Genomic DNA, 15,224 nt, shown 5'->3' with positions numbered 1-15,224 from the left:
CAGTGGGTAAAGGTGCCTGCAACCAAGTAAGAGAACCCAAGCCCCAGATAGTAGAAAACAGAATTGACTCTTGCAAGGTATACTTTGACGGCCACATGCATATGCACACACACACAATCAATCAATCAATAAGAAGTTTAACAAAAGAATCATCTTCTTTAAGGTGTCAGGAATGTCACATCTGCCAGCCCACAAATACTCAGGACTAAAAGACTCCTAATGAATGAATACTCACTTATTTTAAGAAAAATAGAAGAAGCCTGAGAAAGGAAAAGGAAAAGGATAAAAAAATAAGAAATCAGATACCCCTAGTGACATATGCATGAGAGACATCTAGTTAAAGCTTTTCATGCTGAGCTACATAGGAAAAGAAACAAACACCTTTCTCCCATCTAAGTGAATCTTATAAAAGCCACGGAGACTGAGGGCTGCCTGCTTCCTTCTGTGTGGGTCCTATAAACAGGACTACAGAGTGGCAACAAATTCATTAGAAAACACAATACTTAACCCAAACCATCCCGACTCCACAACAAAAGGGAAATGATGAGTGCCAATCATTCTTTCCATCAGAGTAAAGGTGTAGCCAATCATATTCCTCTGACAGATGGTCATAATTAAGAATTTAAAAATATTCTTTAGTTTTTTGAAAAATAACTTCTATAAAATGTAAATTCTTGTGTATTCTTCTATCAAATACATTTTTAAATGAATTTCACTTGAAAGGAGCAGTGTAAACAGGCCTGGTATCTCAGGCCTGAAGTCATAGCTACTCTGAAGTCTAAGGCAATAAGTTCAAGGCCTGTCTGAACTACACATAGTGACTTAAAGGCTAGCTAGGCAAATTACTGAGATTCTGTCTCAAAACAAAAAACACAACAAAACAAAACAAAACAGAGTTGAGCTCTAACTCAGTGGTATGGATGGATGGATGGATAGATAGATAGATAGATAGATAGATAGATAGATAGATAGATAGATGACAGACAGACACATACACACACAGAGAGAGACACACACATAGAAATGTAGACATTTAAGTATAAATGCATAGATACAGCTCAGCATGCATGTAATCCTAAATTCAGTCTCTAGTCTTGGGTGGAAAGTATCCCACTGGCCTTTCCAACTGTATGGACAGAGAGGCAGCCTATACATAACAGTTTTACAGTCTGAGACAATGACTAAAGAGCTCAATACATATTTGCTCAATGTCAAATCTTAAACAAAAAAATTAAACGTGGGGTCTCATAATGCCTAGGGGGGGCTTCAAACTAAGAATAGTCTTGTACTTCTGACTCACCTGTCTCTACCTCCCAAGGTCTGGGATTATAAGCATGAGTCACCACACCCAGATCCCTAAATAATTTTTGATTGAGTAATTTCTTCTCTAAGTCAATAAAAAGCTTAGAACTCACCTCTTCCTTTAGGCAATATTTTTCCACTAATCTACTAGTACTTGAAATGTCATTTTCAGTAATGTGGTAGATTGAGGCGGTAACTTCTTTCAGACCTAATTTCTCTTTTTAAAATAGGGTAGCATCACCTTAATAGGAATATTTTGAGAATTATTAATACGCAGACAATCTACACTTAGCAAGCAGAGCTCCAATATGTACATATTTTTTGTTTTTACAGAATTTAGGTAAATAAAACCAATCCAACTAAATATACTACAATCTTCACTGCTGGATCTTCAACCTATATATAACTACATAAATATTTTTGTGTGTAACCAACTAAGTCAAATCTTTCAAAGTTGGTTATTTTCAAAGCCACTGATTAACTAGACAACAATGAGGAAAGAGCAAACAACAAACTTCAATTGATAGAAATTACAAACAAATGTAAACAGAGATACAAGAGAAACAGAAACGTTGATGCTGCTATCATTTAAGAGGCTAAAAATGTACTGCCTGAGGAACATAGTTAAGGCAAACTTATCAACTTAAAGAACACAACAGTTGTTGGGAGAAACAGTAAAGATAAACCAGAAGAACAATACTGACCAACAGCAAACAAAACTAAGGCAATTCTAACTAAAGGAAATCTTGGAGATATTTTCACAATACAGAAAGTGCAAAGAATAAAACGCTAAAAGATTATCCAAACTCAGAAAGGATTTGTCAATGCACAAGAAATACATTCATTCCACATTATGTGATGAGAACTCAAGCACTGTTTAAACTACATTTGATACATTATTTTACAAAGAAATAAAACACTCTTGTGTGTGGTAGCAGAGGAACAAGTGGAGAAGTCAGAGGACCACTTGTGGGAGTCAGTTCTCTCCCACCTTGCATGTTTAGAGAATTAAACTCAGGTCATCAAGGTTGGCAGCAGGTAAGTGAGCTATCTTGCCAGTCCTGTTTGACAAAAGCTTTTAAAGTTTACAAAACAACTATAACTTTTCAACTCTTGATTATATGATTGCTCTGGGGCCACCAAGCCTGATAAACTAAGTTTGATCCCTGGAACCCATGTGGTGGAAGGAAAGAACCGACTTCTGCAACTTATCCTCTGGTCACCATACAATGTGGTACACGCACATTTCCTCTACCACATAAAGTATCTTTTGCCCAGTCCTAGCTTCCATTGTTATTTGGATAGTCTCATCTAAAACAGGAACCATTTACCCCTACAACTTTTGGCACATTGAGGGACTTGTTATTTCTTAACTAAAGACTCTCTACCCTTTCCACTGGTCCTTACAATCTTTTAAAATAAAAAGTTCTAATCTATATAGGCTGAAATTTAAAAGACAGCCTTTCAGGACTGAGAGTTACTACTGCCACATCTATAGCTCCCCAAGCTCAATTATTACCCAAAATACACACAATGAATGGCAAAAGATGGCTGAATAATTTGAATGGTAGTCCAGTTTGTCTTTGGTGATAATACAGAATTCATATCTGTTCTCCCTTGAATGCAAGACCAAAAAAAAAAAAAAAAAACAGATGGAGAATCAAAAGAGCATAACAGATTTAGAATGCAATCTCAACCTGAATAATCTTTCAACACAACTTACTGTAAGCTTAGATAAATTATTTCTTAGCAATATATGCTCCTGGGCTAGAGAGATGGTTCAGCCACTGAAGGCTAGGCTTACAACCAAAAATACAAGAAATATATACTCTTTCCAGGGATTGAGTCTCACTCTTGTGATACCAACTTTAGGATGCTAAGACAGGAAAAAAGTTTGAAGTCAGCCTAGTCTATGCATTGAACCCCTGGAGTATCTGGGCTAAAGACCTTTCTCAAAACAGAACAAGCTAAAAATTAACAAAGATTTCCAAGTTCTTAGTCTGTGAAATTAGAATCATAATACCCTCTTCAAAGAATTACTGTAAAACTCAAAAGAGATACAAACTATGATAGACAGTGAGTACTTAGGTAATAACTATTGCTATCCTTGATAATATTATCAATAAAACTCATTAATGTAAATGTGATAGAACTATACTTGTCAGGAATACACAGTATTATCAGCTTTTGCTTACTTGCTTATTTTGTTTTTTGTTTTGAGAAAGTGTTTCATAGAGCAGAGCCTGCTCTAGAACTCCTGATTTTCCTGCTTCCATGCCCTAAGTGCTGAAATTGTAGGCATGTGCCAGTCAACATACTTGGCTTTTTAAATTCACATACTATTCAAAGGCTAAATCCTCACACTCCAAATAATGATAGATATCTACCACTATGTTATACAGTCAGACCATCTGACTCAATGTCCTTCAGGTCATCTTCTCCCAAAGTAGTACACAAAGGGTTGCCAACACATCCTCTCTTCACCCAACCCCTTTGATTGCTATGTCAAAACCTTCCTACAGTCTACTTAGTTTCCTTTTCTGAGGATGTGAAGAAGTAAACCATTTCCCATTTCTCAGAGCTATTTGCCAAAACACTACTATCTTCCTCTCTCACAGTTCAACTGTTCTCACATGACTCAACTGCCAGTTTTCTCTTTTGATTCTAATCTAAAACTTTGGTTCTAAACGAAGTTTTTATTACTAATGTAGATTAATAAAACTGCAAAAGGTTAGTACCTTTACTACACGATTCCTCCTAAAATGAATGACTTAAGTGAGTGATGCCTATTTTAGCACTTTCAATGACAAACGGTTCTTTCTTTCACCCCATGCCAACTTGTCCCTTGCCAGTATCACTGCTTACAAAGTTTTGTCTTATGTTGAAACAAAAACCTTTTCCCTTGCAGTTATTCTATCCACTGCACCTAATTCTACAATCTAGAGAAAGTGAATGAACTCCAAGCCCATCCAATATTTGAAGACCCCCTAAGAGAGGAAAAATAAAAAGTTACACACTTCCAGCTTAAAGAACACGATTTTAAGTCTCCCTGGTGGTCATGAGCCTCTGGTATTCTTGCCAAAACTGTCTAACAACGAACAGGCAAAGTGCTTCCTTTGCCAATGTTTGGGTTGCCAAGTAATTACCCTATAAATGATCCCCTTTGCCCATTTTCTCCTTTACTGTATAAAAACTATTAATTAAACTAGAGGTTCTGATGCTCAATCTAAATCATGGTCTCAAGGGCATGGGACTAATGTCCTGAAAAACTACAAGACTTTCATGAAACTCATCCTCCAGAAGAACTCAAGAACAGAACATTAGCTAAGAGTTTTGCCTCACGGCCTAATAAAGTGGGTCCATTCAAAAGACAGCAATAGCAACCAAAGACTATTCTCTGCTCCTTGCCAGAAACCAAAAAAGGACGATCAAACACCGTGTTCTCAAAAGCTAACCAAAGTGGATGGAAGAAATGGCTGATTTCTTTCTTGCCTGGTTGGAATAATCATAGAAAACCCTAATCTGGCTAGCAATGCTGGTCCAGCAGCAGCAAATCGTGACCTCTAACAGTGCTTTCATAGAAATAAATGTCCTCAGATGACCACTAACCCCTAGAAAGTCTGATTAGCTAGATGCAGAGGGACGCAAGGAGAGTTAAAAGTTTCTTGGGAGAGCGGCTGGGGAAGGAAGGCAGTGATTAGGTGCTCTGCCTGCCACTTCTGGTGCAAGATGAACAGACATCTCCCGTACCTGAAGGCACGGGGTAGGAGTGGAAACGAGTGAGAATGGGGGTGGGAGGCTCCGGCGTGGAGAAACGGTAACTGTCTCCCTGTCTCCTGAGGACGGAGCGCAGAGGGCAAGGCCCCGGAGTTTCCCAGACTGGGGGAGACTGAAGGCAGTAAGCGTCCGCGCCCTGCCGCCGGCTGGCTGAGGCCGGTGGCAGCAGTCCGGCTAGCGTTCAGGGCCCTCCCGCCAGAGACCTCCTCAGCCCCGACCTCAGGGCGGGCAGTGCCCGGCCTGGCAGCAGCGGCGCTCAGGTAAGAGCTGCTGTTCCCAGTGGCGCGCCTCACGCTCTCCTCCAAGGTCCAGGCGCGGCTCGTACGTCCCTTTCGTCCCCAACCCGAAGGCCCCCCGAAGCCAGCCCCGGCACAACTGGCGGCCACGTCGGCTCCCCGGCTTCCCACGGCCGCGCACGCCTAGCAGCCGCTCCCGGGCCCGGCCTGGAGCCTACCCTCGCGGCCAGGTTCGCCCTCCGCGTTCCCCACACGTCTCCCCTCAGCGCGCGCCCTCGCTCTCCCGCCTCAGGCTCCACTCACAGAACTCAGCGACGAACAAGGTCACCACATAGTTCTCCTCACACCAGTCCAATGTGGAGGTCGTGGGGCCCCAATAGCCTTTGCGGTCCACAGCCGGAGCCATCGCGCTGACGCCCCACACTCGGCCCGGCCGCTCTCGGGCCGGCTCAGGCAACGCGCGCTCTCCGGCTTCCTCCTCCCTTACCCAAAGGGCAGGGGCGGGGCTAGAGCCGTCACTGAACCTGCCCAGCGGCACGCCCCGCCCACCGAGCCTCCGGGCCGTCCCGCCCCCTGCACAGTCCCACCTACCGCTCCCGGGGCAGGCGCACACGGCCCATCCTGATGGCGCCTTATGATCTGCAGCTCTTGGCCGCTGGGTGGGAATCCGTAGAAGTGGGAGAGGTTGTTATCAGAGGGAGGAGTTAGGAAAAGGGGCAGGGAGAGCCCGGCCGACCTCGACTTGCTGGTGGAGTAAGAGGCTTCCAGCACCCATTTTCCGTCAGGATGGGACCAAGCCTCTATTAGGGGCAGTCTGTTTTAATTGGGGCAAGAATGAGAAGAAACCTTTCTCTGTCAAGATTAAACTTGCACAAATAGACACCTCGGTGTCTAACTCTGACCTCGGACCTCAAATGAGGAGACTAGAAACAACACCCCCAGGCAGCTCCAGAGATTCCAAGGAAATCACTCTGGGTGTCCTGTAGAGAGAAAGGAACGGGACAACAACTCAGAATGTACAGAACAAAAAAATAGGTGTTGGGATCCTTTAAAAGTATACACTGAGTAAAGTACTAAAATGTTTGTGACTTCCCTATAGGCTGTGGCCAGCATTTTCTGCCTTCTTTAGTGAGCTTTACTCCCTTGTCAACCACAGGGCTCTTAGCTCTTCCAGCATCAGAACTAGAACACATCTCAACCCCCACACTGGGTTATTAAAGTCTGTGAGATGACTCAAGAGGTTTGGCTAAAGGCATTTAGCATGCAAGTCTGGCAGGATGAGTCTGATCTCAGGAACCCATGTAACATGCAAGGAGAGACCTGACTTCATAAATGCCCTCAGACCTCCATACAGGCAACATCGCACACGTGTCTTCACACACAGGCACAATAATAACAAGTAGAATGATAGATACATCCTGTTGTCTTTTGTGTTTGGCTCCATCGAACTTTCCCCATGCTCTGAAGATGCTGCTCAGCTCCCGAGCTTGGCTGACTCCTCACTGTTCTTTAAAATTTAGCTCCTTGAAGACCTCCCTGACTTTCACACCTGAGAACCTTTTGCCCTTCATTCTTATTCCACACCCATGACACCATGAAGAGACACTTTCCATACTTTGTGAGCCAGCTGCAAGATTCTGCCTGGCCACACCGTAGAAATGAAGAGCAGACACCAGGGACAGACAATTGTTATTTTCTAAATGAGTCTGATGAGCTGCAACCAAAGGGAGAGGGGCCAGAAATGAGCATCACTATTCACAAAGAGATGTCATCAAACGGGTATATCAGAGGTGATCCACTGAAAGTCAACGTACATCTGTATTTGCTTTAAATACATATATATCAGTTAAGCCAGACAGTGGTGACACATGCTTTAATCCCAGCACTCAAGAGGCAGAGGCAGGATCTCTGAGTTCAAGACCAGCTGGACCTACAGAGTAAATTCTAGGAAAGCCAGGACTACATAGAGAAATGGTTTCAAAAATTGTTTTATTAATTTATTTCCATTCCATGTGTATAAGGGCTTTGGCTGTGTGTGCATCTGTACATGCACTCCCTAAGGAGACCGGAGAGGGCATCATATTCTCCAACTGGAGTTACAGTTAGTGGTGAGCTGCTAAATGGGCGCTAGGAATTCAGCTCAGGTTCTCTGGAAGAGCAGCCCGTTCTCTTACCCACTAAGCTTGCTCTTCTTAACAGAAAGAACCCCAGTTCTGAAAGCTTTCAAACAGACTACTACTTCCCAAAATGACAAAGAAGTCCATGCCATAGTCTGGTTTTGCTTTGTTTCTCCATATGGAGAGCGAATGACACCTGACATTTACCTCTGGCCTGCATACACACACCATGCACATGTATTAGCACATACATAAACACTCACACAAGATCATATTATGTGGGAACTGGAAAAAATGAATTGGACATCTACTGGAAACCAAGACTTGAGCTCAGGGGTAGGAAGGCAGAGTAGGAGAGCAACACTTCTGCATTTTAAACTGTCAGAATGAAACACAACAAGGCACCCTAACAAGGAAGCTATCAAACTAGTATTACAACTAATGCTTAATAAATATTTATCACATATCAGATAGTGTCGTAGGCAATAGAAGAGGACAAAGAAGATTTACATACCCCTTGGATCCAAACGGCTGTAACAACCACAGTACCTAATGCACTCTGCTCCTAAATAACTTTGAAATCTAACAGTCCTATAAATCAAGTACTGTTTTGATCCATATGGTAAAACTGACCTGGTGAATTAAAATTGCCTCCCTAGGACACCTGGATGATAGCTAGGACCTTAGGCAGTCTAATGAGAGGATCACTTTTGTATCTCCTGTGCCTAGCTGGTCCTCTAGGAGCTCAGAGGAGGGGGGGTCTGAGCTAAACTGACGAGGGGACTGTGCGCTAAGGACCAGCACTGTGGTGGGTTCACTCTCTACCTAGTTAGTATGTAGAAACAAGGCTTGGCAGATCTGCAGGAACAATTCCATTTGAAGCCCAAAGAATCTTAAGCAAGAGCTTGATGTAGGTACATTAGCCAAAGAAGGGCAGATAACATTGATATTGGTACATTTCTAAAAGGAGGGCAGATAACATTGATGGGGTACAATTGTTGGAGGGAGGGCAGATCAACATAACTGGGCAAGACCTGAAGCTCTTGAACAGGTGAACCACACTATTGATGAAGAAAGCACACATCTCCCAGATTCTCAACACACAGAACTCAGTAGGATTTGCAAGCAACCTGAAGAAAGGGTTAAGGGAGAGGGACAAGATGGTGAGTTGGGCTCTAGCCATTCCCAGCTGCTGGGCATAGCAGAAAGTGACTCTGGGTGCCGTGAGTTGGGCAATCTGTAAGAGAATGTGTGGAGAGACATTTCTGGGCAAGAAACCAGCATGCAAGGGCGTGAAAGGGCAGGAGAAAGGCAAACAGAACGAGGCATTTAGAGTGCCGTGCTGGTGTGCAGAGGTGGGTGAGGGCAGGGTGAGAACAGCCATTAGACTGAGGACTGAAAGCTCTGGCCTAATGTACTACTGTAATGAGATCCTTACTGTGTGCATCCCAGCAAAAACAAAGGGGGGAGGGTGTAAGTATCCAAATGTGTGTGGTAGGTAGGGTGTGTTTCTAGGTTTGGAGGGATGAAAGATCAGGGAAGTCAAAGGGCTGTGGCAATAATTTTGATGAAGGCTGGCCAGGTCTTGTTAAATTGCACCATAGCCTTGGGCCCTTCTTCCACCAGCTTTTCAGGCTGCACATCCAGGGATCACTGATTCATGAGAAACAAAGGGGAGCAGAGGTTTCTAGATTAGCACCTAAGCCCCAAATGTACCAGCTGGGAGATAATCACTGCATAGGACCAGGGCCAGCACAGTTTTGCTTAAGCACCTTGAATGTGATAACAAAATAGTGTCCCGGGGTCGAGTGTTCACTCAATAACCCCAAATGGATTGTTCCATTTTGAATGAGATTATAGAAATGTCAACAATATCAAAATGACTTAAGGATTCTCTTCCTAGGAACAGACATGCCTCCTTACAACATCACCTAGGAGCCAGCCCTCTCAGTCCCTGAACGTGAGAGGACCGTTTACAGGTGTGCACTGTTTACAGATGGGTTTACCTGTGGGTGCCCATTCTTTACGTCTGCCTCACGGCTGTCAGTCACCACCGCCACACTGGCTTGGATCTCAATCTCTAACCCACATCTGTCTCCAGGGCTTTGGCTCTTGAACCAGTTAAGATCATATTTTGCTAGAAATGACAGCAAACGGAAGAATTGTTCCAGCATCTTAACTACAGAAAGGATTTTTTTTCTTCAAGTGGTAGAGGGTCCAAGTTCCTACCTCAGCTGTCCAATGCAGAAAGTCTTTAGTTCTTACGATAAAGCTTTGATTCCATGCACAGTATAACTGTTGCTTGTCCGAGCATCCAACTGTGACCCGGCAGCCAGAAGGAAAGGCGAGGGCAAGGGCAAAAGGCATATCTGAAGCTGTCCTTTCTTACCAAGAAGACAATATCCCTTCTAGAACCTTCACCCAAGGATACCCATTTACAGCTATTTGGACAGAAGCAACCATGAGAGCTCATAACAATGACGAAGAATCTGGGGAGACTGGGAGAAGAGTCTAGGAAAGAGTTTGAACAGAGCTGTCACCCCAAACAAAACTGGCTTCTCTTAGGTAAGAACTCATTGAAATGACCCTCTGAGCCATCCCATTGGATACTTCACAAGGTTCTCAAATTCAGTGTGTTTTACAACTGACTCTGCCACTTCCCCTAGCGTGCTGGCTTCTCCGCTGATGCTTGCATTACTGTGGGGATGAAATGCAGAGCCATTGACCCAGTTTACTGGAGAAAGAAGGAACGGCCAACTGACAGCCAGTTGTCCCATCCCGTCACATCTGACCAGTGACCGGCTCCTGTGGTCACTCTCTGTCCACTTCCCTCCTTCCTCAGCCTTGCCTCCATGCAGGCTCTCATTGCCTGGGCTCTAACAGCCCTGAAGGAAGGATTATCTTGTTCCTCCTCACAACTTCGTCTCTATGTGATGGCTGTCAGATGGCTTCTTCCCCTGTTCCTAAACTCAAAACTATCCCCATCCTTCTCTAAGTAATAACTGTGATTTCCCACTAACTAGAGAATAAAGTCCAAACATCCTGACAATACTTGCAAGGCTCTTTGTCACCCAGGTCCTGCCAGCGCTTAGGCATTACCATCATATTTCTAAACTATTCTCTCTCCCCTTCAAAAGGTCTCTTGGTCTCCTCTTGCTCTTGGGGTAACTCTCCCCATTCTTCTGTAACTTCTGTCTCTGTACTGTGATCCTGTGTTCCTTCCCCCAACAATCACCTGTCCTTGAAGTTCCTGGCAGAATTATGCTTTGTACTATTGCACAAACCTGGAGAAGCCAATTGTCCCATGGAGTGTGTGTCTTGAGCAGGCCACATGGATGCTTGTGAGACAGAAACCCAGAGCCTGGTCCAGACAGCATCAGGACAAGAAAAGTATCTTGGTCGCCAGTATGTTCCCAGTATTCAGAACAGTGCTGGGTGCAAAGTTAACCACCTGCCTACCTCCAAACCATTGCCCTTACTCTCTTTTGATGCTGTCTCAGCTACGCAAGACAATGACAATATAGGGTAGCAAACTGAGGTCAGCCAGAGCAACTGATGAATCAGACAAACTCTTCCAATAATTCTTGTGATCTTCTACATCCCAAGTGCTGTGATTACAGCTAAGTGCTACTTACCATGTCTGTTTTAATTTATCCTGGTGCTTGAACCCAGGGCCTTGCACATGCTAAGCAAGGGCTCTGTCAGCTATGCAACATCCCAGCAGTGTCCTTCATGATGACTGAGGCTTTTCTCAGCTCTAACTCTTTAGTGCCTTCTCAAAAAGAAAAGATAAACATTCCACAACCAACAGTGACTCCAGTCACAAGTGTCTTAATGCTCTCTTCTGCTCTCCAAAGGCATCTGCACACACAAGACACATAAACATACATGCAGGCAATCACGCATACACATAAAGTAAAATCTTTCTTTAAAAAAGATGTTAAGTATATTATGGTGATTTAAATGCAAATGGCTACCATAGGTTCTTATGTTTGAAAACTTGGTCCCCAGTTTGTGGAACCATTTGGAAAAGATTAGTTTAGTCCCCAGAACCCTTGTAGTCAAAAGAGAACTGACTCCTGCAGGTTGTCCTCTGACTTCACAGGAATACTGTGGCAGGGGCTCACGTACACTCACTAAATAAAGTAAATTTAAATTTAAAAAGAACTGGGCAGTGGTGAGCCACCTTTAATCTCAGCACTTGGGAGGCAGAGCCAGGCAGATCTCTAAGTTTGTGGCCAGTCTGGTCTACAGAGTGAGTTCCAGGACAGTTGCACAGAGGAAAAAAAAAAAACTGAAGCAAATAAAGGTTGTTGATGATTCTTTATCCAAAATTCTTAGAACCAAAATCAATTTCATTGTATGTGTATTGATATCTTGCTTGCATGTGTGTCTGTGTACCACTTGCATGTCTGGTGTCCAAGCAGGTCAGAAGAGAGCATCAGACCCCCTACGACTAGAGTTACAGATGGTTGTGAGTCACTCTGTGGTTGCTGGGAACAGAATGTGGGTCCTCTGGAAGAGCTGCCAGTGCTCTTGACCACTAAGTCATCTCTGCAGCTCCTGTACAATATTTTTTAACACACCTGCATTCCCACCACATGAGGCACCTAGTCACTGCTCAAAAAAAATTTTTAGATTTTGGAGAACATTGAAGTTTTTGATTAGAAACAGTCAATCTGTATAAGAAAACACTTAGATGTTACTAAGCTGATTGAGTGTGGAAATCATGTTATTCTATTTGTGTATGTGCATGTGTATGTTTGTGTATATGTGTGTGGTATGTGCATGTGTGTGTGTGTGTGTGTGTGTGCATGCATGGGTGTGTATGGGGCTTTAAGTAGGTAATAATGCACAAAAGCTTCCTGAAGAATAGAAGCTTGAGAGACCAGAACTGCTCCAGCTCTCCCTTAAGTCACTCCTGCCTCCTGCTGCCTGTCGACAGGTGCCTCTGGCTACTAGGCTCCAGGTATCTATTCTTTTAGGGACTTTTTAGCACTATTGTCTTCCAGCCAGAGTCTAGCAAGCCTGGACACTTGCATGATCTTCTTTGCAGTTCCTCCAGCTCCCGAGTGCAGCTGAGCCCCAATCTAGAGCCAGATCAGTTCTGGAGCCTTGCTGAGCCAGAGTCTGAATCTGAGCACTGAGTGCCCTGTCCAGCTCTGGCTAGGGTGGAGGCCTGAGCGATGGGGAAGCAGAGGTCAGCAGCCCATGCTCCATCTTCCCTGCTGGCCCTGCCAACTCTTTGTGTTCACTTTGAGGCCATGCATGCCTTGTGGTGTGTTGTTGTGCAACCTCTTAGCCTTGCTATTGCAAACCTTGGCCAATAATAATGGGTTCACAGGACACCACAAATTCCCATTTTTCAAAGATCAGGTGAGGTGGCTCATTGGGTAGAGGTACTTGATGCCAAGCCTGACAAACTCCTGGAACTCACATGGTAGAAGGAGAATCCCCACTTGTGTGCTGTGATACATGCACATACACACATGTAATAAGCAAATTTTTAATGAAAAAAATATATTTACCTAAAAAAATAAAATGTAACTAAGAATTTCAAATACAAATAAAACAAAAGGTGCCATTAATGTGCTTTTTTAAAAAAAAAAATGATTTCAGCTGGGCGGTGGTGGCGCACGCCTGTAATCCCAGCACTCTGGGAGGCAGAGGCAGGTGGATTTCTGAGTTTGAGGCCAGCCTGGTCTACAGAGTGAGTTCCAGGACAGCCAGGGCTACACAGAGAAACCCTGTCTCCAAAACAACAAAAACAAAAACAAAAACAAAAACAAAAACAAAACAAAACAAAACAAAAAAATGATTTCAATATAAACAACTCACCCTAGGTTGGTGATTTGCAGGTAATTTGGTTGCCTAAAATTAAGGTTTAAAATTACTATGTAAATCTCAGTTGGGTGGCTTGTCTAATGCAAAGACTTGTTGGAAGTCTGGGACAACTAACACATAACATAGTAAGGCAACTACCTCAGAGTAGGGCTCGGTCCCAATCAGGCTAAGGTCCCAGTGGAGCTAATAAAGTGTTCCCACTGGAACGAGGCACTCAATGAGGCTCTTTTCTTCCTCCTGGGGCAATTAGCACTAACCTGCCCACCAGGGTGAACTCTTCCAAAGTTATTCCAAAATTTAAACAAAGTTAATTGAGAATAACTTTGTTTTCTACCTTGTAAAATATGAAACATTGTTTTTATAGGCGCTTACACGGGGCTAGGACTTAGTCCATTTGAGCTGTTATAAAAAAATATCTCACACTGGGTAATTTATAAACAACAGAAATTTATTTCCACTCTTCTGGAAGCCGGGAAGTTTAAGTGCAAGGCTCTAGCAGAAGTGTTCTTATCTAAACTCACGTGATAGAAGGACACAACCAGCTCCTGAAAATTGCTCTTACTTCTACATGTGTGTCCTGGTGTGTGCCTAGGGATGTGACTAAGTTGGTAGGACGCTTGCCTAGCACACACAAAGCTCTGGATCTGATCATCGGCGCCACATGAATCAGGCATGATGACACACGCTCAGAATCCGAGCACTTAGGAGAGAAGGCGAAAGGATCAAAAGTCAAGGTTATCTTTGGATGGATACGAAGTTCTTAGCCAACCAAGTCTAGAAAGTCTGTCTCAAAAACAAACAGCAACAAAAACCAGGTCTTTTGGTAGTGATTTGGGCTTTAAGGAACCACAAAACTTTGTAGCTTGGTACCTGGGGGTGGAGTGAAAGGTTATGTTTAAGAGAAGAGCTCAGATTACACTCTGTTCATAAAGCAAGCTGCACAGGGCTATGGGTGAGCCCTGACGCACATACTCTGAGAAATCTCAAAACAAAACAACCCCATACCTCCAGTCAAGCAGAGGAAGAAAGATTAAGAGCTGTATCTCAGAGTAGGGAAATTAATGTGCTCTTGGCTTTGCATAGATCTTGCATTGTCTCTTGGGAGAGTGAACAATCTTCTGCGTGCATACACTGCAAGCACTTTGCTTTAGGGCAAGGAAGTAGGAACTGCTGATGGTCATGGGGATTAGGGGCAGGTGCAGGTAGTGTGGGACCAAGCAAGAAACTGGCATTCATTGACCATGGTTATGTCTGAGGCATTTGATTCCTTTTCCCATTAAATCTTTTAATTTTTTTGTTTGCTTTATTTGTGTGTTTGTTTGTTGTGGAACTAGGAATTGAATACAGGACTCCAAGCATGTTTGGCACGTGCCCTATCACTAAGCGAAGATCCCAGGGTTTTTGTTTGTTTTCCTATTGTTTATTTTGAAACAGTGTCTCACCAAGTTGCTTGGGCTGGCCTTGAATTCCCACTGTAGCCTAGGTAAAGATTTGCTATTCTCCAACCTTTACCTCTTAGGGGCTGGGATTATAGGCCTATGCCACCAAGCCCAGAAGAATCCTTATGTATGTATGTACATACGTATGTATGTATGTATGTATGTATGTGTGTGTGTATGTATGTATGTATGTATGTATGTATGTGTGTGTGTGTATGTATGTATGTATGTATGCATGTATGTATGTATGTATGTATTTGAAGGATTGCTGCCCATTCATATAGAAGATGCTCAGCATTTTGGAAATTAGTCACTCGGTGCAGACCACCCAGTAACTAGGGATGAAACTGGACCTCAAAGGCTAACTCACCAGGCTGCCTATCAACACATGGCCTTAAATAAAGTTTCAAGGAAGGAGTGGCTGCACATGGTAGAAAGCGAGGGCTCTGGAACAACATAGGTCGAATTCAGCTCTTTCAGGGTGTATCTCTTATCTCTAGGCCCTGGTT

General features: G+C 43.6%; 1 protein-coding gene across 2 annotated transcripts in view; it reads right to left on the bottom strand.

The window, feature by feature from the left end:
• Acer3 (alkaline ceramidase 3) overlaps positions 1-5,811 on the bottom strand; it is an 83,836-nt gene extending 78,025 nt beyond the window's left edge. The window contains exon 1 of one of the 2 annotated variants that reach the window (XM_052158218.1): positions 5,619-5,811. In XM_052158218.1, the coding sequence (XP_052014178.1) occupies positions 5,619-5,721 (103 nt within the window). In that variant the 5' untranslated portion in view covers positions 5,722-5,811. The remainder of the gene's footprint in view (positions 1-5,618) is intronic. The other variant, XM_052158227.1, reaches the window with a different exon arrangement.
• Positions 5,812-15,224: the final 9,413 nt, after the last annotated feature.

The sequence above is a fragment of the Apodemus sylvaticus genome, chromosome 1 (genome assembly GCF_947179515.1).
Source record: "Apodemus sylvaticus chromosome 1, mApoSyl1.1, whole genome shotgun sequence".
NCBI classification, from domain to species: domain Eukaryota; kingdom Metazoa; phylum Chordata; class Mammalia; order Rodentia; family Muridae; genus Apodemus; species Apodemus sylvaticus.
This window is presented reverse-complemented; position numbering and strand designations above follow the sequence as displayed.